At 39.7% G+C, this 27,020-nt stretch overlaps 1 protein-coding gene across 5 annotated transcripts in view; it reads right to left on the minus strand.

The window, feature by feature from the left end:
- The window catches only part of LOC107207332 (origin recognition complex subunit 2), a 69,151-nt gene that overhangs the window by 10,964 nt on the left and 31,167 nt on the right, over positions 1-27,020 (minus strand). For 4 of the 5 annotated variants that reach the window (XM_015634208.3, XM_015634206.3, XM_015634209.2 and 1 more), the window contains 12 exons: positions 26,285-26,401; positions 25,505-25,592; positions 21,503-21,662; positions 20,149-20,316; positions 14,807-15,325; positions 5,802-5,945; positions 5,435-5,521; positions 4,375-4,461; positions 3,094-3,125; positions 1,857-1,914; positions 778-959; positions 71-169 (listed from right to left, as the gene is read on the minus strand). In XM_015634208.3, the coding sequence (XP_015489694.2) occupies positions 71-169; positions 778-959; positions 1,857-1,914; positions 3,094-3,125; positions 4,375-4,461; positions 5,435-5,521; positions 5,802-5,945; positions 14,807-15,325; positions 20,149-20,316; positions 21,503-21,662; positions 25,505-25,592; positions 26,285-26,401 (1,741 nt within the window). The remainder of the gene's footprint in view (positions 1-70; positions 170-777; positions 960-1,856; positions 1,915-3,093; positions 3,126-4,374; positions 4,462-5,434; positions 5,522-5,801; positions 5,946-14,806; positions 15,326-20,148; positions 20,317-21,502; positions 21,663-25,504; positions 25,593-26,284; positions 26,402-27,020) is intronic. The other variant, XM_015634212.2, reaches the window with a different exon arrangement.

The following is a 27,020-nucleotide window of genomic DNA, read 5'->3' on the forward strand; positions in this document are numbered from 1 at the left end:
TTTGATGAGGGAACTCTCTACCACAGAAATCAAAAACTCTGACACTTGTGTGTTTCACTATGAACTGTACCTGATTAAATCTTCTTTTCCGCAACTTCTGAAGCGTTCGGTCTGAAGTGAGCACTTTGGAACTACTGTGAGCTTCAAAGTATTCCTCCACCAGGTTGCTCTATAAAAGGACAGCAAGATCAGCAACACTACTCTGGCTATCAAGTTGCCCCTCTCCCTAAGACAGCCAATGAGACACTGAGCAAGGGTGAATATAGAAAGACAGAAAATATTTGCAAAAATGGCTTCTATAGCAGCATTCTACCAATGCTAACCTAGTCAGATGATTCTTTCCTGAAGAGAGAGTCAGAAAAGAGATTTTGAGAGAGGTAACGTAACAGTAATTCTTAATTGGTGTGGGAATCCCTGGGTTGGAAGGAAGTAAGACAATTACACTGAACACCAAGACAACAGTACTGTGTGCTTTTGGTACTACAGGAATCATTTTCTTCACCCTGTCTCAATACAAGGTCTCCCGCTCCATGGATATCTCACGTTAGACTTCCCCTTCTGAAGCTGCTAATAATGCCAGCTGGATTAGCAAAGAGGTTCACATGGTTCCTGTCCAACAGGGATTACCCAAAAGTGCAGCAAAAGCCAGCCCAGTTGGTTTGGTATGAAATGAGTTTAGCAGTTCTTCCCCAAGGTCAGGTGAGTTCACTAACAGCTTATTGTCACTATACATCCCTTCACGTTTGCTAGCTCAAGAATATATTTTTGCACACTCACCATCTTTTGCTCCTTAATTTTTTTGGTTAGGCTGTTTCTGGGAGGAGGTGTACACGCAGCCTTAGTTTTTGCCGGAGTCTTTTGATCTGAAACAGTGCTGACTACTTTCTTATCTTCCTCATCCTCCTCCTCCGAGCAGGAAGCAGAATATTCACTCTCACTTTCTAAATAGGGATCTGGAGCTAGAGCATAAATTTTAAGGTTAAAAGCTAGGAATGACTTCTAACACAGAATTTATTTTGCACCATCTCACACACATTCTCTAGATGTTTTACAAGCACATGAATCCTAAATATATTTCACGGAAAGGTAAAATCAATGCTTAAGAGAACTGCAAACACAGATGGCCATTTATTTTGCAGTTCTAGGATCACAAAGTACTGTTAAGTAAAGCTTCCTCCTTGATACCAACTAAGAAACATCATTGTACCATAGAAAGAGACTGAAAACAAACAATGGAATTCCCTATTTCTCTTAGCATCTCTATTTCAGTTTTCCCAAAGGTCAACCATGCAGGCTGAGGATCTTCTACATCACATTCTCCAAAAAAGTTGTTGTAAAATACCTCTGTTAGCAGGGCTGACTGAAGAGCACAGATGAAATCTGGCTCCGTCTTGGTCTCTCAACACAGAAGAAATAGAAGACGAAGCACCATGTAATAAGCTCTTCTCTGCATTCATTCTGCCTTTGTCAACCTTGTCAATAACTTTGTCAAGTTATTGGAAATATTTTGACATTGATGTCCCAGCCATCACCAAAAAGTTTTATGCCTGGTATAAGCATACCACATACTAAATGTCAGCATAGGTAAGATTACTGAAAATTTTGTCTCTTTTGGTCATGTTACTGGAGTTCAGTAACTTGGTGCTTCTAACTCTTCCACCCCTCACCTTAGTAGCGATCAGTTGTAGAGGAAAGGTCTACATAGATTTCCTTAAGGACATTTCTACACTCTGCAGGATGAAACAGATTGTCTCAGTCACACTGCTACCACAGACAGAAGCTCAACAGTAAAACACTGTCCCTTGAACACAGTGCCTCACTGACTGTGGCAGCTGACTGCAAAGGCTGATCTTTACCTGTTAGTCTCTTTCTGAGTCTGTATGGTGTAGTGGACACAAATTCTTTCTTTTTATTCTGGAACAGCAAAGAAAAAACATGCATTAGAAGAAACATCTCTCTCCTCTTAACAGCCCTCTGCCAAGCACAGACAGGTTACATTTTCAAACTACTTCAGCCCACGTGAAACTGGAAAAGCAGAGGGAGACAGGATCAAGTTCCAAAAGGGGCTTAATTCTTTCAGCTCAAGATGCAGAGTAGAAACTGAAATCTCCAACCAAGATGCCAATCTAGGCCCCTCAGGCACAGTCAAACCAAAGCAATGACAAACTGGAAATGCTTCTGTCCCCACAGCAGTCACCTTCCATATCATGCTGTCTACTCAAAGTCATCTAAAAGTCCTGAAAATAACTACCAGAATGCCAGAAGACCACTCAGCCCAGAAGTACAGCAAAGGAATCCAAGCTGCCTGGGCTCACCAAGTTGTAGTGGAATATCTTCCTTACATATGCATAAAGCACATGCCTGACTCGGACACTGGATCAAGTCTGCAATACTTAGGAAATACTTTCATTGATCCTGACAAAGTGGATATGAAATCATCAAGCAGTGAATATGGCATCCCCAAAGAGTGTATCTTTTTCAGGTGTATTTCATCCTGGAACCTCATTCCAGAAAAGCTGTTCACACATTTCTGCTATGATGCTGATCATTTTAGAAAGCAAACTCTTTCACTCCACAGTCACCACAAGTGACAGTTCTGGACTGTATCTCTCTGTAGCGTCACAAAACACAACATCAACCTACATCTGCCCATTACCCCAATTTATTCTTTATAAACCAATGGTAAGCAAGAAACTGGACAGCATCAGAGTTCTGGAACTCCTGTTCTAACAGCATTTCTTAAAATTAGGGCTACTTTTCTCAGGAAGACCTTTACTGAGAAACTGGAAAGCTGTGAGTTTAACTGTGTACTAAGGGATTGTCTAGCATCCTCACTTGTGTGATGCAAGGAAATAGTTTCCACCCATGATAATTAGGCTGTCAAACCTCCTGTTTGCCCACTGACTCCAAACCCCATAGCCCTGATTAATGGTTCTCACTTGAGTTACTCCTGTCTGGTTAGAACAGAAGAGACTTCTCTACTGTGGATTATGCTTTTCAAGGTCCTTCCTCTCCAAAACAGTTGTAATTGGCCAGTCCAAGTGGGGAAGAAACCCAAACACAAAATCTAAGCAATGTAAAGTCATTACTCACCCTCTGCTGCACTTTGGTTGAACCTGAATGTTCTGAAAAGAAAGAAACAGCATTGTACAGAGTACTGCAAATTTTCAGCAGTGCCACCAGATGGTCCATTAGAAGAATAGGCATTCACTGTTCAAAGGTACACTGCACCAGAATATAAGCTCCCTGGATAGTAAATCCTATGAGGGAAGCCTCTAGTTCCTCACAGGTAGGCAAGGAGAGAACAAAGAGAGTTGCTGGTAGGAATGGGTTAGAAGTGGAAGACCAGCAAGGAGAATTGCAAATATGCTCAAGTGACCATGCAGCTGGGGATAGCAAAGACTCAAGCAATGCAGAAAAACAGATACACCACGTCTATTGCTGTTTACCCTGTGTATGCTTTGGGAAGTAGAACATCTGTATATAGATAACCTAGGTGTCTGCTAGGCCTGGAGGCACCCTAACAGACAGATCAGAACACAGTGAAGATCACAGCATGGGGATAAAACACACGTGTGCAAAACTGCTGACAGACCAGTCTGAACAGCAGGCTGGTTCTAGCACTGAACCACATGTAAGGGTGCCTGCATCTCCACTCAGTGCCTACATCTCCACTCATGTCCCTCTGCCCAGGTGTTGCTTCAGGAACATAATAGAACTCAATTTACTCAAAAATTTATTAATTTTGCATTCTGGCTGTGAGTCTTTGGTGGCTCCAGCAGCCTGCCTGACAAGAGTCAATGTTATTATCACAGAAGGTAGCTTTTAATTCTTGGTCACAGCTTTGTGAGGCCAGGAAGGAAGAAGAGACTCCAGTAGGAGGGAGGAGGCTGAAAAATGAGCTAATATTTTCTCCCTGAGCACACCAGACTCCACTTCCAAACACAAATGCACATGCTTTTGCCAGTGTTGATTTGCACTGACTTCTCCCATTTTTATTTCTCTCTGCAGCACTAGGTGTTAAATATTATATAACAAAGTGTTAATTTACACATGAACACCCACACAGTCCTACCCAAACGGTGTTTAACACACCAGCCCAGCTCATAACTCTCTGAAGTGTAAGTATTTTTCTTGAACTGAGAGGAAGTCATTAAATGTCAAAGCAATAGATGAGAGAGAAGTTCATGTTTCCTCTAGAGCAGCAGGGCAGAAGAGATCTGACACCCAGGTGAAGCACAGGCCATGCACATCAAATAGTTCAGTCCATGGTGTTAACCTGACTAGAATACTTAAGCATCCACTCCACCACCCAAACAGAAATGTAACTCCCACTCACTCAGCTGCAGTTCCCCAAACCATCACAGGACTTACTGCTTTGAGGGGTTTTGGCCATCTTCTCAGGGCACTTGGAGTGATCAGGTGCCACATTCTTTTCTGGTGTCTGGGCTAATTCAGAGGCTGTAGGAAACAGGGGGAAGGGAAGGAAGCACATGTCAAGTATAAAACTTCCAGCTCTGTCTTGTCAGAAATGGAGCCATACACCTGAAATGCTCTCCACATATTAATTCCTTAGGTATTTCAGGAACCAAATACTTCTAAATTTTTCCAACTCTAAAGTTGGCTGTATTCCTCAGTAAATATTTTCAAAGGCTGAACTCATCAATTAATTAATTTTACAAATACAGCAAATGCAACAGCAGAGCATGTTTTGCTCCCTGGGAGACCACATGTCCTTGAATTAGAGCAAGGTTTGGTCAGGCTTACTTAGTCCTTTAAGACTGCTCAGCTGGACATAACAGATCATCAGATAAAGCAAACAGAGTTTAGCAGTGTCAGTATAGCAAAAACAGTTCCCCAGGAGGAACTATTTACCTGTGTCTACTCCTTATCAGTACAAGCTGAAGTTGAATCTGAACCACTGATGTGAATTTGAAAGGTCAGCATATCCTGCTAATAGTCTCTACCATTGTATGACCAACAGTCTGCTCCATGTAACAACACCGGGACTAACAGACTGTTACAGCATGATCTCCCTTAGTTTTCAAATTGAGTCATAGCTCCAAGGAGGGAGAACCAGTGAAATCCACCCTGCTGCAGAAGGAGGTCTAAGACAGGAAACATAACTTCCCAAGACACAGCAGAAGCTAAGAGGCACCAAAACCAGCTTCTGTATAGTGATACAGTAGGATGATCCCTCTCCCTCAGATAATCCTTTGTAGGACTGTATCATTAGCTGTGACAAATAAATACTAATGAAGTCCAGATGGTGCTGGACATAACAAAGACTCTTCAACCTGGTGACAGGTGACTGGACAGGAGTGACAACCTGGCTCAAGCACCTTATTTGAACCAAAACAGTCCACCCTCTTTGGAACTGCCATTTTCTGCCTGCTTCTCCTAAGTCTTCAGAGAAAAAGAGAGTAAAACATACCCAGCTCTGCCATTTTATTGGAGCGTTTAGGAGTCTGGAATGAATAAACTTCACCACCACTTATATTTGAGCCATTTCCCACTGAATCTGTGAAAAGAAATGTTACTTGCAGCTATTTTAAAAGCACTGATAATATTCCCAACCCAAGAAAGATGGAATGCAACATTCCACTATTTGGCTTTATACTGCAGGTGTTAAAAAACAAATATAATAATAAAATCCTAGAATCATAATCTTCTCTTCTACTTGTTACCACAAGCACAGAGCAGATTGAGCCCTCAAAAGCAATTTCACCAATACTTTACAACCCTAACACTGGAAGAGTCTCCTGAAGTCAGATCTGTGTTAGATTTTCCCATGCTAATACCTTGGGCACATATTCCAAGAGCGGCAACATAGTTCTTCTCTTCCAGGATCTCCTGAGCTTCATTATCAGAAATATTCTCAAGCTTCTTCACAAATCTCTTCACACTGACACTCAGCTGAGCCTTGTCCTTCCGTACTTTAGTTCCTAGAATTGCAATAAAAGCTTTAACCTCCTGCTACTTCATTATTTCTACTGCAGTAGTACGCAGCCATCCGACTTAGAGACCGGGTTCCTGCTACGCAAACTAAAGAAATTCAAAGTTGAGATGTCCTGCTAATAGAGCAGCTTATCAGTAGCTGACCCGACAGCCATTCATCCCTCCTTCGCCACAAATGCTGCTTGCAGACACCCATTTCAGCGAACACAGACAGAAATGGGAGAAATTACAGTGGCTCACGCATTACAGTATCAAACTGAATACAAACGGGATGGTACTTGTCAACCCTTAATTTTCCTAGAGAAGAGGAGCAATTGGAAGATACTTTGCCTGTAGGCTTTCAGTACACTCATGCGAGAATTTAGGCTGAGAGCCCTCTGGAGACCATCTGCATGAAGACCGTCTGCTCAAAGCAGGACCAGCAGTGAAGTCTAACCGGATGCTCCGTGCCGTATACTGGCAAGTTTTAAGCATCTTTACAGAGGTTCCCCACCTTAAAAGTAGTCAGAACTGCTGCAAAACGCTCCTATAGCAAACACCTGGAGCCTCGTCCCGCTGTGACTGTGCGAGTGTTTAACCGCGTCAGGCCCGAGGAGTTTCCCTGCGCCGCTGCCCTGGCACCCGGTACACGATGCTGCGGGGCAGCTTGCACCGAGAGCTCGTACCCGCCCCGCCCGCAGCCAGTCCAGTGCCGGCCTGGGACAGAGACACTCCACGGAGGGGTCAAGCGGGGCAGAACAGCTCCGGAGGCCTCGTCCTTCTGCCAGGCTCTGCAGCACCCAGCTCGAGTGCTGCAGAGTCCCTTTCCCGGGGGCCGCCGCGGCTGCTCTGGGTTGGGCTACACCCCGGGCCGGCTGTACCTGCGTCGTCGGCGATATGCCTGAGGACATCCTCGTCGGGCACGAACTTCACCTGCAGAGAGCGGCGGGCGCTGCGCGTCCCATCGGGCCGGCTCATGGCGGCACCCGTCACGTGGGCGCGGCCCCGCCGCCGGGGGGCGCTACCGCCGGGGGGCGCGGACCGGCCCCGCCTCAGCCCTCACCTCACCCCTCACGGCGCCGCTCCTGCGGGACCGGGGACCTGTCTGCTCCCCGCGCCCCCGGCAGAAGCGGCGGGAGCAGGAGGCGGAACCGGGCTCACGTGCCAGCCAGTGGCCGTCCCGCGGCCCGCCCCGAGGCAGCCAACCCGGGCGCCGCGCCTTGAGTGACCTGTGCCACTGCCAATCCGCGCCCTGCTCCAAGCCCGCCTCGGCCGCAGGGCGGGACTTCCGCCGCCGGGCGCGCGCGCCCCCCCCCGGGCTCGTGCCCGCGGTCGCTGTGGCGACGCGAAGCCGCCGCGAGCCCCGTACCGGAAGAGCGAGGCCCCGCCAGGTTCCCCCTCACGGCGCCGGCTCCCCGGGGAGAACTTCCCCTCACGGCCCGTCCCGCCCTCACCAGCCTGAATCACACTTTTAAAAACCAGCAATTCACAATGTACTCATTTCTGTTCAGAAACAGCACGATATTTATTTAACATCTTTATATATTTATATATATATATAATTTTTTCTGCATTGCAGATTGTGTCGAGTTTTATACATCTCTATTTACAATGATTTAAAATAATTATATTTCTTCTCTGGTAGGTATTTACAAAGTCAATAGTAACTACATTTCACATTTCAACAAGTCAACAGCATGAACCAGCTCAGTAAGACAGTTAAGATAATGGCTTACATGCACCAATAACATGATCTTCAATACGTGCCTTCTTCAGGACTAAGAATGAAGACTTTCCCTGGTCCCCAGGTTAAAGGACATCATACAGCAGAGGTCACGGTTATTAAAAACCTGTTTGATTTAGTTCACCAGTACCGAATCTCAAACGTCTGGGGTTCACACCAGCAAGCAGGGCTGTGCTGGTCAAGAGGGGCTCACACCACTAATCCATGTCCTTTTGCCTAGCCTGCATGTCCACAAGAAGTGGGCTACGTGCTGCTTATGCTCCTTCTATGAGATTACATAATGCTGAAGTAGTAAAAATCCTCAGAAACCTTAATTCAGAGAAACAAACCTGGTATGACGAAAAAAGTAAGAAAATAATCTTTTAACCCTTGCAGAATGTTTCTTTTTGCTAGTAAAACAGGTAGCAAGTCCCGTATTCTTACAAGGACAAAAACAGATCAAAAAACTCATTGTCAAGTACAGGAATTACAAATTTTAAAAATGCAGCATGGGGTATATATCAATTTAGTTGTTTGGGTGTTTTAATAGCAAATAAAAGCTACCATAGTAAATCTAAAATGTATTAAGAGTAGCTGATTATTAAAAATCTTTATTAGCTTTTTCCTGGAATCTTCAATGTGAAAAAAGTGTTAAATTATTCTCTTTTATTTAATCATATGGTATTTGTCCATAAATAACCAGCTAGTAATATCCATCCCTAAAGTATGTACTATGTGCAAGAAAACAGAAGTCTTGTTTCAAAGTAATCATTGAACACTGACACACACACACACACACCACACACCCCAGTACTAGGAATCTATTAATACTTTGACATGTTGATTTATCCTGAGTGATTGTTAACTCACATCTACTGTATACTTGAAGCCACAAAGTTTTTACTAGTTGCATTTTTCATAAACTAATAACATGAAATTCTAGCACAACAACAGTAACTGTCTGAACAGAAAGAACAGTGTCAATAGCCAGTATTTCTGTTACTCCCAAGTACTTGTTTTAGAACTAAAGGTAAAAGGTTGCTCTACTTTTTCTGGTTTATGATCAGCTCCGGGGAGGACGAGGACCCAAAACACATAGGATTCACTACTGATTTTTAAGGAAGTTTCCATGACAAAGCACCATAGAGACACTTTACCAGCAGATACTTCTAAACAGAAATCTCCCCTGATCATTTCACTCTCTGAAATCAAAACCTGTGAGAATTCTAAACCACATTTTAAAGCAATTTAAATTTTGACTCCTGAACAGATTATTAATCACTCATTAAAAAGTTGTACGAGAATACAAAGATAGTCTTCCCTAAAATTGCTTGTATCTTACAGACTGTAGAACACTGGGAGCTCACAGCCAAGTACTTGGTCAATAAAACTTGATTTCATCACTCTGCTCATCATGCACAAGCTAAAATGTGGGGCAACGTTTTATTGTACAGATACCAAGCTTTAATATACATCTGTTCCCATCAACAGCTCCTCACAGGAAAACCTTAGTAATCCTTTATGATAGAAGGGATTATTTATGGACCTGTTTTAAGTTCAGTTGGTCCCTCAGATACTACCTTTGGTAAAATCTGATGAACACAGTTTAAAAAAATTCAGGGAGAGATGTAGCCTAGAGAAAAATAAGCAAAAGGATGGAAGCAAAAATTGTATTTTTTTCCAATGAATCTCAAATACAGATGATTAAAATGGGATAGATTTTTACTAAATCTTTTTCCTGAAGCTGTAAGGTACCCTTAAGACTTGCACAGCTTACTTCTAAACTTTTAATATCACAGGCTTTGACACTTGACAAACTTACAAGGCAACTTATCTAAAACGGTTAGCTGTTGTTTTAAACTGTTGTTCCAAGATTTATTTTAAATAAAACTTCATAATGACTCTCTGGGAAATCTTCTAAGTATCAGTCTTGCAAAATCTACTTATTGTTTTCACGAACAAACCAAGTAGCTCACAGCTCACCATCGTCTTCCACCATTGTGAAAGAGGTAGGCAAATATTTTGTCTCTTTAACTGGTCATGACATAGAAATTTTGACAGGCTGATACACATATTCACTAACACAACACCCCATGTCATGATTTACTACCCTGAATCACCTACAGAAAAGCTTTCAACAGCAAAGTTTATCCAAGTGCCAGTGAGGGAAAAACAAAAACAATGAACAAGGATTAAGGCCCATATGCTAGAAACAAATAGCATTTAAAATACTGAAGATGATATAAAATATTGGAAACTTAAATAAATCAAGAATGTGATGCAAGTACAGAGGGTCTGGCTTGTTTCCTTAGCATGCTTGAAAAGGAGAGATATTTTGCAACTTTAGTCCTGCAATTATCCTAAACAAGAAACTGAAATAAAAGGGGCACGTTTACTCTTCTGATGAAAACTGTTCCTGTGATATAAATGCTTGTTACAAATGACACCTAGTTAATGGCTTCAATGTTATATTAAATATGCCAAGGTAGAAATATCTTTGGCAATGAGAGAATTTAAGAATGAGTTTATTAGATCTACTAACATCAAAGTATTTTTGTTTTGTGTGCAGTATACATTTCATTCAAACATATTCCATTATATTTTCCACACCTCCTCTAAGATTGTAAGTACAGTACCTGTACAACTTGATTTTTATGATTTAATTCAAAAAGTTATTCTTGATTCTCTCTTAGTCTTCAAATTAATTTAAATTTGTAAGCCAAGATAAACAAAAATGTCTGGTTTCTGACCAAAGTTAAAATGCTGAACACTTAAAGGAGATAGCCATTGGTTCATGATAAAATAGGACAAGTTCAAACTCTTAGGTTAAAATTCAGTCATAGCATAGAATTATCTATTTCAAAATTAATTTTTCAAAATATAATTCTCTGAACATGTTATACATTAAATATTGAGGAAAATTTCCCTGGAGCTACAATTTTCCAAGAACACTAATAAACTTCATTAAAGAAGTAAAACAAACCACATAGTATCTGAAGACAAAAAGCAGAGTTGGGGTCACCTTACTGCAAAGTAGCTTTACCACCACTAAAATACAGGTTTCCCCCTTAATCTTGAAAAATACGTTCCTATTTACATACAGTATACACATAGTTGAGGCAATTGATTGTCAACACGTGACAAATGTATGTACCTACTCACACACACGTAAACCTCACATGGTGAGAAAAAACCCTGTCCCAGTAAACTCCAGTATTCATAAGTAGTGCAAATAAATACTTTGTCAGAAAACATCTTTTTTTTTTTCTCACTATTTTGATGACTGTAATTATGTTAAAGCTAGCAGGAGTATGTTGGAAATGCATTTAAGACCAACACACTTGCAAACTACAAATACTAGACCTAATGCTTACTTGGCTGCAACATGATGTTCAGCAGAATGAAGTATGCTGTTAAAAAACTTCAAATTCACATCAGAAAAGGGTGTTCAAAGAAATCTGCACTTAAAATGGACAGTGATACGAAGTATCCATTTTATGAAATTTTCCAAATGAAAACTAAACGGATAATATAGCAATTTACATAGTCATCTTGCAACATTAATAGGTATTTTTACTTCACCACTTTGCTCTCTGCAGAATGAAAATATGGTTTACCTTTCAAACACCTTTCAACCAAAAAGCTGCTCAAAATAAATCCCTGAAAAGGATAATCAAGCTAGAGTTCACAATCCCAACACTTTGTATTTTCTTAAAATTACAAAGTCCAAAAATTGAGTTGCAATATGACAGCATATTGTGATGTGTATCAAGGAATATTTCACTTTTCCCTACTGAAGTATATATACACATCAGACTATAGAATCTACTCTTCTTCACCTAAGAATTGCATGTATGTGCATGCATGTACACATATGGGGGAAAAAAGTCATAGTGTTCTGCTTCTTGTCCTTTTACAATGCTGCAATTGCACTCAAAATTACAGAAATCATTGCAGAAATCGACATCTACTGCCTCAAGTACCAAATGTTCTAAAAGAAGAGACAGCAGAGTTAATTTAGGATAAGGATGTTTGATTTAAGTCTAAACATATGTCACAGGTGTCAGAAAATTTAAGTATGTTTTGTACTTTTTTTAGTATTTAGCATATATAATCAAAAACCCAGCAGATTATTCCCTCCACCCATATCCCAGACACTTCTAATTTTATTTCTGCCACAGTACTTTGGAATGTACTGAACACAGTGTATAAAGATTTACTACAATCTTGATACACCTTAGCATAGTCTGAGACATGTCTAGAAGCATTAATGATAAACATGAGACACAGCACTGCGGGGCTTGGTACTACAGCTGGTTTGTAGATACTTGTGATGACTTGATTTGTAAGGTAAATGTTCAGCAGTACCTGGCTGAAAAACAATGAAACAAGCTCCCACAGCTGAAACACTGCACTAAAAGGGTAATTTTTGAGAAGCCATAGATGTACCACATCAGCACATAGAAAACATATTTTTTTTTACAGGGATAAATTTGAACTCCTTTTAAAAAGACTGATATGGAGTAGGTATATATACACAAGAACAAAATACAATGAATGAAATAGCAACAAAAGGCACATGATCAAAATGAGAAGTGTAAAAATATTTTAAAAGGTAGTTGGGCTGAGGTTTTTGCCAATTTGAATTTACACATGTACATTTGACTTCCCTATTTGAAGCCAGTAAAGCTGTCTCTTGCCTGAAACAGTTTTGATAGTGTGGGACTCCACACACACACAAAAAAACACTTTTAAAAAATGGTTGTAAAATCTGAACTGATGCCAATTTAAGTTTCCTAAAACTTATGGAGTAATGCATCTAATGACAAACATAGAAAGTAGAGAACCTTGATAATGAACAACTTTACTTTCTAAAATACTAAAATTAAGTAATTCTTAGAAAATTAGCTGACATTCCTGACCTTTTCTTTCCTAAATATTTAAGCAAATTTCCTTTTTGATAGTTTCTACAAAGTATAAACTTGGTACTTCCAGTCATGACTTACCAATTGTCTCCATTAGGAAAATTTTATTTTATAAAGAAGAGTTTAACCATATGCAGCTTTTGACATTTTTACAGAAAAGTAAGCCCTGTAGCTTTATCTCAGCTTTTCCTTAGTTCCATCTGTGCATGACTGGTGGTCCTTGAAAATTAATTTCAATTTAGAAACTGTCAGGTTTTCCTTCTGAAGAGTCTATTTACTCTTTACCTGAATTTCTACATCAAATGCTGCTAAATTCACTTTATGACTGTATGATATGAAACCTAGGCTACCAAAGTGATTCATCAAACCACAAAAAAACTTTCAAATATTTTAATGAATTATAATGTAATTTTGAAAATAAAAAATCTATTTGAAATAAAGCTAAAAAAAAAAAAATCCCCACCAAAATCAATCAGCAATACCACACCATGTCATTCATTGTTCTGAATATCTTGAAGTGTATCATTCAAAGAGAGCCTGCTGTTTGTGACTGCTTACATTTATCCTTCACAGTGAAGCCAAAGTGCCCACATAAAAATTGTAACTCTTTCCTGCAGGTTTACAGTTTGTAAACTTCCAGGATATCATACAGGACTTAAGCAGAGAGGATGAGCTTTCCCCATTTCTATCAATCCAAAAAGAGATACAGAGAGATGGAGAGAGAATGCCAAACACTCTCTAGTGTAACCAGAAATGTGCTTCTAAGCAGTGTCCTCTAATGCAAGTACCAGCCAGTGGCCACGCACCAGTCATATACATTCGAGGGTTGGCTCAATGGCACGAGTTCTGAATTTTCTAAAGTAGGGCCAATCCACGAAAATAAGAGTTTAAAAAACTCAAAAGATTGTATCTACCAAGGCAATTAAGTGTGATCCTTCAGGAGAAAAAAACAACTGTCAGTACCCCTTTGCACAAATGGCATTGCTAGAAAAGCATTTCACATTGAAGCTTCAGTATTTCTAGCAAACTATTGTCTCTATCCCTGAGACAGCACCTTGAGAGTGTGGTCTGTCTGGACTGCAGGATTGCACAAATGACTCCATCATTGAATTCAGGGACATTGAGAAAGCAGCTGAAAGGGGTGGGGGTGTCCCAACAGCCATGACACATAAGACAGCAGCCTGAGAAATACTCTTTACCCGAATACACCTTCCAATTCGGTGATCAGCACCTCACAATAACAACAGCAACAACAAAAATGAAGCAGTGCTAGCCATTATTTCCTGGGGAAGTAGTGTTTCCTTCCCACTTAGAAACCAAATTGCTTTAACAGCATGGTGGTGTCTAACTTTTAGTCTAAATGCAGAATGACCCTGTGTCCTGGAGGGGAAGACATGTAACATTACAAATGGCTACAACGCCATCAGAACTGCATTGTAACCTACATTATCAACCTAGAATCCTCTCTCCGAGGGAAAACAGCTTCTTACTATGCATGTCTCAGTTGTTGAACATCAAAAGCTTCTGGGATGAGAGACTGGGGGCAGTCAAGAAAAAACTACCCTCACTTTAATGAAAAAAGTGCTGTAGGCAGCCAGGAGCAGCAATGACAATCCCCTCCCCAGAATTGATTGCACACACTCAGAGAGGTCCATAGTCACACTAGAATCTCTGAGGCACTCCTGGTTCTGAGAAAGACAAGTCAGGATCCAGTAGTCTTTGCAGTACTGTAGACCAAGAAAACAAACCCGTTTCTATTTCTTAACAAAGCCAAAGCATCATCTCATAGGGATCACATTCACCATTTCCGCCGGTGTCTCCAGTCTCACAGTGTTGAAATGGGACTGATCAGCCTACGATGGATTGCACATCACCCAAGGAGAAAGGAAGGCATGGAAAAAGGCATACAGTACATTATATACTGCTTCACAACCATGTTTACAAGGGGGAAGGAGGATGAAGGTGAGGGAAGAATTATTGCTGTTTCAGTAATACAGTATGATAGCTAAACCAAATCAAACGAGATCACAACAGTCAGTATTTTCACACTGTGGGATGATGGTTTATGTTTTGCCTAAGGATAAATTTGCCAGGGATTAAGGGGGAAGAGGGATTACTAAGGAAGGGAGTCCAAGTTACACCTGGGATATCAGCTGCATATTGAAACTTGGAGATCGAGACTGCTTGGTTAGGGGAGCTCCTGGGGAAAGGAGATCTTTACCTTCCCCAGCTTGACCTAGCCGGTCCTCCTGTAGGCTGATAGTTGAAAACCGATTGGTGTTGCCAGCTGCTAGACTGGTAAAACCTTCTGTACCAGCTCCAACACTGGAGCCTGCTTGGCTGCCATTCACATAGTCAAATGATTTACTGGAGGAAGCACTGGCGGTCCTGATCAGGCCCAAACTGTTGGCTTTTGGCACCACCTGCCCAGCGGGCAGGCTGAGGTGTTTCTTAGTAGGTGTCATCTCAATCATATCTCCATCCAGGTCAGAGGATTGGTGCGTGTACTGCTTTCGAGCTACTGAATCTCGAGGGCTGTCATTGGATTTTGCTGCAGAAGAGGTTTCTTTCTCCTTAGTGGAACGCCCACTTGCTGTTTTCCTTAAGCTGCCCTTCTGGGATACAGAGGATAGAGGTTTGGTCCCAGCTGGCTGGCTGCTGAGGGAAGCTCCCGATGAAAATCCTTCATCAGCATCATTAAGGTTCACAGACTCCTCTCTTCCATTTACATCTTCAGTATCTATTAAGATAAAAAGAAGCAACCAAAAACCCGCAGACCAATCAGAAAACACAGAATGCATTCAAGTTACATGAAGGCAAAGATGTGCACAGAAGATCAAAACAAACCTCATTTGCTAATCCGCTTGGATTCCACTTGCTTAAATTTTTTTGGATTCTCAGCCAATTTTCCTGCCATATTTAGCAGAATTACAGAGTCTAACAGTAAGTGCTCCCTGCACTTGACTGGCCTTCCATCTACAATACTTTTATCAGTCAGAATATTGGTGCCAAGCTTTGTCTATAAACAAGAATTGGGTCCCATTTGGTTAATTTGTTTTAGCTTGGTCTGCAGATACTGCTACCCATTCTCCTACTACATGCTGTTAAAGAAACCAAATCAAAACAAACCCACCACCCTTTTGGACTATTTTTATCCTATTTTGAGATAACATCTAAGCATCTCTTCCAGTCAGAGTAAGTTCTGGTGAGTGCTCAGTAAGCTTCAGAATTAGGCTACTTCCTAGGCTAGCAATCACAATGTTCCAACACAGGTAGAAGGCTTCTCTTGTGGGTAGCTGGCACCTGGAACAATGTGACCATACCTTCTCTTGGAGATGAACCTAATTCCTAGTTCTCTCTTCTCTAAAATTCAATCCTCCCTGAATTTACAGCAATCCCATCCAGGTGCTTCTACCATATTTGCTATTATCTCAACATCTACATTTTTCAGAGAAAAAAAACAAAGGCAACCCTTGCATTTAGAGAAATTAAATCTCTGAAACACTTTACATTATAGAAGAGGCAATGTGCTTTTGACTGGAATCTCAAAGAGAAAATAAAAGCATTACAATATTATTTCTTAAATCCTTATTTTTAAGCCTATAATATGATTAGGGCTGCACACAAATACTTTTTCTCTTTTAATCTTATTCCTGCCTGTTTCTAAACTCCAAGTTTTCAGAAGAAGTTATTGTTTTAGTAGAAAACTGAGCAGAATTGAAATTTCAAAACTGGAAACAGAGCTACAGTTTTTGCACCATGTATCTCATTTAAATGAGAAAAAGGCAGAAATTTTCACCATGTTAGCAAAAAAGGAGTCATTCAGGCTATAAGAATTTTGCTTTTCTTTGTAAAGGCTGTAGAGTCTGATTATTTGGAAGAAACACAGATGCAGCCTAGCTAAAGCCACTGTGGTGCTTTACTGTTAAGATTGTTCAACCCAGCTTGCCGCCAAGCAAACATATTTAAATCTCTTCTGTGAAATGGGAAAAACATGGTGGCTGAGAGTATCTGAGAGAGTCTGACATTTGAGTGGAAGCTCATGCTCTCATGCTGGGTGTTAGCTAAGGAACATTTTACATTGTGGCAAACAGAACAGACAGAAAGCTTTTGGTGCTGTTGCCACCTCTGTGTAGCAGGAATACAGCCTGATCTAATTTCACATTTTTCAGGTGTAATGCAAACCCAAAACTTTACAGGGAGGTTTCATTAGTCTGCTCTATATTTACTACTCCTTTTCAAGAAACTTTGCCTTGGAATTACCATTACTGTGCATCAGCCTACAAAAGCTACTTAGACATCTCCAAATCAGACCACTCTGAGTCTCTCCCAAAACAATGCAGAGAGATGGTTCTGTAGTTTTTGATAGTTCTATTTGACTCATTAGACTCCCAGAAGCAGAAAAACAATGTATTTCATGTTACTGCAGTCTTCCTTCCTTGGTTAAGCCTTTTGCCTTAGAAAAAGAAGTTCTTCCCAAAGAAATTATTAAAATGGTGTATTACTTGTTTTAACTTCCTGTAACCAAATTTAAAATGCATTCTCCTCTTCCTGACTACTCTGTTTGGTTAAATTAGGCCTTTCTCTTCTCCTTGACACACACCTGTCTTTTCTTGCACTAGACAGTGATATATTTTATCCACAATCCACATTGACATTCCCCCCTCCAGCCTTCCCACACACAGTCAAAAGTACTGATAAAAATCAGACATTACTGGAACATACCAAAAGCAAGACCACTTTTTTAATTAACCAACATTTATGTTTCTTTATATAACCATGCAAAGCTGGATGAAAGCATGTTCAGTTACAAGCAGCAAGAGAAGCAGCTGAAGCCCCCTCTCAAGCCCTTCTTATTCAATAGAAAGATGTGGAACTTGTAAGATAGTATCTCCAGACAACACTGCTAAGGTTTTTATTATTACAAGAACATCAGTAGTTTTCAAAGTTTCTGTTAAAACATTGCTGAGCACCATGATGCTCAAGCACATGTTCTGTTCAGGGAGAGTGAAGCAGAGTAGTTACACTGAAAAAGTGGCATTTTATGCAGAGGATTTAAAAATAAGACTGAGAGGGGTTGTTGCAAGCTTTTGGATGCTGCAGTTATACAGAGGCCCAAGCTGCTCAGCAGTGCTCAAAACTGAAGAAGATAGAGAAGATAACATGCAAGAGAGTTTCTGTGTAATCAGACCCACATACCTACAGCAGTTCCCAGTGGGATTAAAGTAACTCAGCAAAGATATTCTTTTCCTAATATATCTTATTTTTCCTCTAAAAACTTCCCTCAGAAATAAAAAATGTTTGAGTCCTTACATACTCTGAGAAGGAGAACAAGATGATGTAACAACAAAGTTTTCTCTTTCTCTCTCTTTTTTGTTTGTTTGGTTGGTTTTGGTTTTGTTTATGTTCCAATAGACCAATAAGACAATTTCAAAAGGAAACAAATACTCCCTTCCAAATACTCTTTATTTTAAGGCCAAAAGAGAAAGAGACAGTGCAACCCAACAGAAATCATATCCATTGCACTACAGTGTGTATTCAGGACTCTCACTGTTCTTTATCAGAATAAATCTGTCCTCAAATAATTTGCTATTTGTGCATATACACAACTAGTACCTTAGATACAGACTCAAGTGTTCTCCACTGACCCAAAATAGTGCAGAAAACCACAGCTGCAACCATCCAGAAGCAGAATATCTTGTACTGCATTACTGAGTCATTCCTGAAGTCTTGTCTTTCTCTATTTAAGAGGTCAAAACACTGATCTGAAGAAGGGGTTTTATAAACCTTTTTAAAATTACTTTTAAAATGTTTATCCTTCCTATACTTGAAGACTGAAAAGTCACTGGAAGTGATCAGTCTCTCCTTGTGCTGTTTGACATCAAACTGGTATTGTTGAGAGGGAATTTTCTGGCTGAAGCTTTCTGTGAAATCTGCATCAGAAAAATGAACAGACCCTTGGATATACACTCACAATTTTATGTTGATAATCAAGCCAAACTCCTTTCCTTGGCTTTCTCCCATATGCCATCAGCTGGAGAACTCAATTTGATCAAGAATGCAATTATACATTGCTAATGTTACAGAAGTAAATGGTATTCAATCCATTTGTACTGAAGCAGAGAATGTAGAATGATGCCTTGTCCAATAATATGCCAAATTATATCAATGGCTTCAAACAAGATGAAAATGCATCATCTCTATCAACTTCTCTTCCCACTTCCCGTCTGTCCCAGAAGGTTCTTTGCAGTTCAGGACTTCTCTATATCCTTCAGGTCATGCACATGCAAAGAGTTATAGAACAGAGTAAGATCAAGTGAAAAGTGAATTTAAGAGAAGACAGGATCATTTACTGAGCATGCTCAAATTCGTAAAGCACCAAGAAGATTTGAAAACTGCACTAAACATTTTTAAGCCACTCTCTTCTACAGAAGCATGAGATCCTAATTATTGTTTGATAGCAACTTTAAGTGTAACACTTCTGTGGTAACACTGCATTTAAGTCTCAAAATTCTCCAGATTATTGTTTCCTGAAGAACAAATGTAGCTCATGTCTGAACGTGCAAATAAGTCTCATTTATGATCAACTAATGTTCTTGTAGAGGCTGGAAACAGTAAAGGAATGTTCACATAGAGAAGAAGGCTTAAGATAGGAGAGTACTTGAAAATATGTTCAGCTAAATCTCTAAGAAATCAATTCTCATCTCTGAGTAGAAATCAAGATTCAAGTTCAGTACTTGAAACTGTCTCTTTCATCAAGGAAATCATCTTTACTTTGAAGTAGATGAACTTAAGTAAAAGTTCCATCAACTCTTATCTGCTATTCTTGGCTGCCAAGCAGACCTCTGAAGCCCTACAGCATTTGTATGGACAGGACAACTAAGAAAGTCAGCAGCAGTTGTTTCTAAAGTTTTTAGAAACATGACAACCTCATTTCTTCCTGAAAACACAAGCACTTTTTTGGTGCTTGTAGAGCAGCCAGCTCTAAATGAGTTGTACATATATGCATTTTCAATTACAGGATGACTGAAAAATAAAGCATCAGTAATTGAATACCTGTTTTAGATAGGCTTGACTTCTAATGGCAACAGGAAACTTCGTTCTTGAAAATTTAAAAACTGCAGACTAACAAGACACTATTTTAACTAAAATGGAGCCAAATCCATTTATACTCTGTACTGTCTACTTTTCAGGATTAGATTCATGTTCATCTGGTGCATATTTTTTCTTCTTAGTAACAGATTAAACATGCTCAGTAATAGAAAGTTTCCAAGCAATCCCAAAGCTCTTGGATATTACCCCTGTTGTTTTTTTTTTGTGCCATGCCAAGCAGTATTTCACCACACAGATGCAAGCCCCAGGCCAGCCCACATGATAACAAAAGGTAGTTCCTGACCTGATGTTAGGTATATAGGGGATGTGTGTATTGCAAAGAAAGCTAATACACCCTGGGATAGCGGAAACACACACTAGAATGGAAAGAAGTTCTGCTTGGGGATAGGGAGCCAGGATCCTCCTCCAGCAACTGCCTCACTGACTTCTGCCTCCTCATCTCTGTCCTACCCTCTGTTGTGGCTGCTGCCAAGGTGGGCTCCGGGAAGCCATGCTCAGGGGTCCTGCGCATCAGCACCTCCCCCTCTTGCTCACGTTTGATCCCTAGGTCTGTGGAGCCGTGTTGGATCGGTGAGCCAGGAATGCTTGAGTCAGCCTCGATTGAGAAGTCAAAGCCATCTGGGATTCAACATATAACATTTTAGTGCTTTTCTATTCCTTTCTTGGCATTCCAACCCAGGCAGGGAAAATAGAAAGTTTATGCGGACACGGAACGAACACAAAACACTACCCATGCTTAGTTCAAAGTGGTGAGAACATCCACAGAAAGGGACAGGTGGGCTATACTGTAGACCAGAGACCAGCAAATGAATATAATGGCAACTACACTGAAGACAAACATGACAAAGAGTCCTTAAAACAGGAGACCACTACTTGTTTTCCTGGACATCCTGATTCAGCTGAAGACCAGAGGTCATCAAATCCTTTTGCACATGACCAAGAAGAATAACAAAAAATAAAAGGGGAAAGAAATGTACCACAGGAAAATATGTAATTCCTGTTTTCAGATTTTTTACCCTCAGTTGATTCTTATGTTAATCTCCTTTTTACCTTCACTGATTTATGCAGCTTTTTTAAACTAATGTTTTATACACGAAGTAACAAAGCTTTAAAAGTTGAAAAAGTGATTTCAAAGCAAGTTTTTTGCTACACCTACACTGAAGATGTCATCACATCAAGGTAAAGATCACTTTATTTTTTTTCTTCATACAGTCAAGCCTGCTTCCACATGATGTAAGTACTCACTGAGGAAAGACCAATTCTAAACTATCCAAACCTATTTTATAGCCCCCCAATAAATTGGGTCATATGACGGTAGGTGTGATGTTCAGTTTTTCCCTCTCCCACTGCCATCAGTAGCTTTAGGCAGCTCGAATCCTATTAAAGTCTAGATGTTAGCATTCATTCCCTGAGCTATTTACGATGGGAGGCAGTTGAGTTTTAGTGTAGATTAAACAAAGAACTCAAATTCTAAGCCACACTTTACCCCAACGATTTCATACTGTGTACATGGAGAAAAAAGAAGTCTTATTAAACATTTTCCAGTTTCTCCATTTCCTCATCTACCTCAATATTCATCACAAAATCAAAACCAAAACAAACACCCAAAATAGTCATGTTCATGCAGTGCTCTGAAGATGTAAAATATTATATACTACTATGGAGTATCACCTTCAAAAACAAACAAACAAAAAGCCCCCCCCCCCCCAAATGTTCTGTAAACATTCAAACTCAGAAGCCAGATTACAGGGATGATGATGATTACAGTACATTGTAACATGTGCTCCTGGCAGAGAAAGCTCACCTTCCCTTCTCCAGCGATGACGACGGATAGAAGCTGTTGTAATAGCACTCCGAGAAATTCTTGGGACTGTTGGAGTAACTTCTACTTTCAGTACCTTCTGGCCTTCTTGTGATGCATCAGGAGCATCAAAAGGCAGCGAATTCTTCATGGCATTTGCAACCTAAGACAAAAGTAAGATGCTGTACTACTACTGTCCTTCACTGCACTAATGGCAATATTGGATCTCTTGCTGGGTACAGAAAGCAGAACAAGCAACAATTGGTAATTATGCCAGATTCCCCTCAAGATGGATAACCCCATGCCCAGGAATCAAAGTTGACTACATGGAAAAGCTTGTCACAAACCTATTCTCAAAACCAGAGTTAATTTTCTCAATTTTTTTGAGGTAATTTATTTTGTTCTATCTTTGCCATCTGTAGTGACAGACATTAACAGCACATACAGGACAGTCACAGTCCAAACCATTTATGTTTTATGACAAGAATGTCAATAAAACTAAGTCACAGCCCAAGCCAATGCCAACAGTGGACTTGTGCACAGGGGGACAGGGCTGATTTCCACCACACCTTTCCCTATACCACTCTCCACCCCTCCCTAAAAACAACCCCAACAGAACCTAACCAAGGGGATTAGACTGCAGGTATTTTCGAGATTTATTTAGGGAAAAAAAAAAAAATTTGCAATCTAAGCAATGAGCATCAAGTTACTAAAACACTCTTATCTTTATTAAACCTATATTTTTTTATTGTAATAGCCTATTATAAAGTCAAAAGTTATGTTTTGCAGCTTTGAGGAGAACAAGTGGCTTCTTTTGGCTTTGATGTTTTAATTGCTTCTTTAAGTTTCCCATAAAATGCCTTTGGGATTAAAAGTTTACTTTAAAAAAGACAAAAACAACTTTCAGTGATGTTTCTTACTTTACAAGTAAATTGTTCACCAAAAGTGAACTTGTGTACCAGCTCCAGAAAAGCAAACTGCTTCTCTGTGACATGTGCAATATTCAACAATAACAAAGCTGATGCACACAAAGTACTACTTAAAACTTCAAAATCCCCCCAAAACCACAACCCATAAAATGAATACACCTTGATTTTCCAAAATCTTCTACTCACTGAAGTTGCTACCTCTTTTGAATAGATACCCTTGTCAGTATACAAAAAAAAAAAAACAAAAAAAACCAAAAAAAACCCACCCAACTAAAAATTCATCGCAAAAGGCTTCCACATCATGACCAGAATCGTGACAGAGCATTTCTGCTTGCTGAACCTTTTAACAGCTGGCCCTTTCTAGCAGCACAAACTGTACTTCTGGGGACTGAGGAAAACCATATGGAGATAAAAATCAATGCGACAGTAAATCTAAACAACCAGTCTGAATGAGTCACAGTCCTTGTCTGACAAAAACACCCTCAAAACCATGTTCTTTCAGGATGCAAAAACACTTGCTCACGATGTCTAATCCAGCACTGAAAGGCAGGAAGACAAACACACAGCGCAATACCGACTTGGCGAGCCAAGTCTGCAGCTATCAATGACAATGGAAGGTTGGTTTCAGGCCAGACATCCACTCTTGCCTACCACAAAAAAACTCCAAGGAAAGAACATTCAATAAGAGCAGTAAGTGCATCAATAAAATACATTGGATAAAGCTGCTGTCACAATAGGGACTTGCTGATCCATGGTTCCTGTGCATTGCACTTGGAAAGCCTGTGTCTCTGCTCTGAAAATTGGGATTTCTGTCTGAAAAATACGCATAACTGTGTTCAGAGGAAAAGACTCGTGGAAGCAGTCTGCTTCCCAGGTCCAAGGTGCTACTAATTCTGACACTTAGTGATTAGGTGATTAGGTTGTCTCTGCAGAAATTCTCAGGTTTCTTCACCAGTGCCTGGTGTTTGTTAACAGAAATACTTTTCTTTAACCAGAAAAGGCTTTCCCTTGTGTTACTTCCTGCCCTTTCCACTGCAGTCCCTGGGTAAGAGCTGGAATAGAATACCATTTCTACATAACAGATGTTTCATAGCTTTCTGATGTTGCTTTTCCACTTGTTTTTTTTTAACCTTAGGTTGTTTTTTCCTACAGGAAATAAAACCCAGTGTAAATAAGAGCATGGATCTATTAAATGGTCAAAAATGTTTCTCCAAGAAACAAACTAAGGGATCATGATGTTTCTTGTAATGATGACTGATGGTATTCCCATAATTACACAAATAGGTACTTGAATACAGGTATCTAAAAATAATCCTAATGTGGGGGTTTGTCTGAACATTAAATAAACTTCAAAGAATTTGCTGCTCTTAGGAAATCCTAGGCAGAAGCTGAATTAGCAACTTACCTGTGAAGCATGCCAGATATTTACTTGATGTTAGTAGTTTTAGGTTTAAAATACAGACTTTTACAATGCTGCTAAATTATATACATCTCCTGAAGAATGCAAGGAGGGAAAGGGCTCCAGACTTTGAGAAAGTCAAATTGCTTGCATTTATAGCATTAGCGGAAAGACATGCAAATATTTTTTCTAGTAAAACTGACTACTTCTTGAAGAGACTTTTTAAAATGTTAGTAAAACAAGACAAGAAGCAGACAGTGATCAGAGTATTAAAAAAAAACCCTTCCCCAAAAAGCCTGCATGCATATGCAGGAAAAAGCTGACAACCAGGAAGGGGTAAAAACTGGTGATGTCATGATGTTACCAAACAGTCGGATAGAGAATCAATAGGAGCTTTGGAAAAAAGCCAAAGACATTCTAGAAGATTCTTACAACTAAAGTAATCTCTAAGGACAAACTGATTAAAAATGAACAATGAAAACTAAAAATTGTCACATCATCAAGTTCCAGATCCTCCTACACACTTTTCAAATGTAGTAGTTTGATAGGATGGTCCAATTCAGCAGGTTCAATATTTAATTTAAAACTTTCAATCTGATGGAGTGATGAGTCATTTCCAAAAGGAACCAACTATTATAATAATTCAATGGATATCAGGCTTTTTAAATGCAGTGATGTCAAAAAGCCTGTAGATAAATTTTACGGCCAATATTTCTACATTAGGAGAATAATTTTATGCAATTTAGTTCAGAAAAGAGTGATCTCAGATTGCCACATAAAAAGATTTTTGCCAATCCACTCCTTCATCAGTTATGTAAAAAGCAGTGACATTTTACTGCTGCTAGTTCAGAGGAGGACTAAAGGCTTCTAGCCACAATTTTAATGCAAAAGTTGAAACAGGAATCTAATTTACTTTATTTTCCTTAATTTTTCCCTCTTTTTTTTATTCTCATTCCTACATCTGACAAAAATGTCTCCTTTCTTTCTTTCTTTCAACCTTCTCATCCTTCCCAATCACATCCACCTGCATCCAGCCCAGTTTCACCACTTTTTCCATTTCTCTTCTCTTTTCATGATTGGAACAGCAAATACAATGAAAATTGAAAAAGTCCCCATCCCAATCAGTCCTCCATTTTATTTCTGTTCCTCCAAACAAGGTAAAGATTTAGATCTGTGTGACTTTTATCAAACAAAATCTGGCAATGACTCTTGGATTGGAGGTCCTTTTCACTTTCAGCTGCATCCTGCTGTTGCTATCTCTACTTTGTTATCAGTTAAAACCCACAGCTTATTCTCAACCCTGATGAAGGTCTAAAAGCAAACACCTTTTTTTGCAACCAATGCCTTATATCACACAACTATTAAGTTAAGCTTCTTTGAACCACTCATCAGTAGCTTATATCAAAACAATCTAAACATTTAGAGCCAACTGTAATACATTAGCAAAATCCTAGCTTTCAGTCTCAATGAGTCCTACAAGATTCCAACACCCTGGCTTGATACTCAGTGGAAAAAGTATGGTATAAATAGCTATGTTGCAAAGACCAGCTGTTAACAAATCACTTGCATTTGATAGTGCAGTGAATAGACACAAAAGCTTTCATTACCAGTCCACTTCAGAAACACATCCATACTCCTCTTAACCAAGCCCATAAATTATAATGGATTGTTACTTACCAGCAGGGGCTGTGAGTAGAGTTCAAGCTGTGCTCTGTAAATTATATCCTCCAATACCTCCTGGCCAAGCTCCCACTGACCATTATATCTAAAAAGTAAAGACAGATATTTATCTTCCACATCTTATGAAAACAAACTTGTCCTTTTTTCTGCCCAAATCCAGCTCTGCACTTCTCAGTTTACATAGGAAATTCATCAAGTGTAGGTACACCCCAGAGTACAATCACTTCTTTTAACACTACAATGAATTTTATCACCTTGTTGGTGTAACAAGAAAGCTGTTCCATGTCCCCTCCGAAGAAGACAAAATTGATGCCATAATCAGGACAAACTTTAAAAAATGGGGTGAATATGCAAACATTAATGCTACTGAGCAGGACTGAATTTGCAGCAGAAATGTATTTTTGCTACCTCAGATGCTACTGACGTTTAAGTCATCATTAAGACATCTTAATTTCATCAGTTTGTCTTGGCATCCAAGCTCGTCATGTTTGTGAACAGAAGGTATCTGTAGTAGTGGCAAGGTGTAAAAAGCTGAAAGCAAAAGCCTAACTCTCTGCAGCACCTACTGCTGGCCCTTCATCACCTAATTCACTGCTGACAAAAATATTTTCAGATTATCTGTTGGCTGAATAAGCAAGTAACGGGAAATACAGTAATTGAGTACAAACGTGTTATGAGTCTAATTATTTTTTTCAATTATCCAACAAGTAGCATTTATATTTTAATTCATGTAAAAGCAGACCTTTCTCCTTAAGTAAGAAAACTCTGTTCACTTACATGGCGTAATAGACACCTGTGAGCAGTTGCACCATGAAGTCAGGGTCTAACACCACTCTACCACAGTGTTCCTTCCAGCGTTTCTCGTGCTGCCGTGGAAATCCACTCACACACAGCCTAAAAACAACACCACCATTACAAGAAAGTATTAACTCCACAAAGACTACAAATGTCTTTGTCACAGGGATTTTAGTTATTCTCAAATTTATTTTTGAAAACATAAATACACAACACAGAACATTCTTATGTTGCATTCCTAATCATTAGAGCAGTTTTGTAGCAGTGCCTTGATATGCAGCCCGCTGATAGTCCAGTGTTACTCCCATGTAGCCAATAATTCCACTTGTTCTTCTCAAATCATAACCAGCTTCTAAAGAACAAGGGTGACAAGATGTTCTCTCCTACCAGCCAGGAGACTCTCCCTAAAATTCAGTAACTGAAACCAATTTTCTTTAAAGAAAACTTTTCAGTGGTACAGAAGAGAAGTATCCCATCTAATGTATGATGACAGTATGCAGTCACCTTATACCTAAATTCAGATAACACACATACTGTAGTCTTGGGAACTGCCCTCAGCTGCCTTGTAAGAAATATTTCTGACCCTTGAAAAAGGGGCCTGCCTTCCCATGTACTCCCTACATTAAAACCAGCATAATTTATCATATCCTTATTGCATCAGTTTACTACCTGAATCTTCATAATGGAAGCAACATATGGCCACTGAAACATAGCAACT

This window comes from Parus major, chromosome 7 (genome assembly GCF_001522545.3).
Source record: "Parus major isolate Abel chromosome 7, Parus_major1.1, whole genome shotgun sequence".
In the NCBI taxonomy this organism is placed as follows: domain Eukaryota; kingdom Metazoa; phylum Chordata; class Aves; order Passeriformes; family Paridae; genus Parus; species Parus major.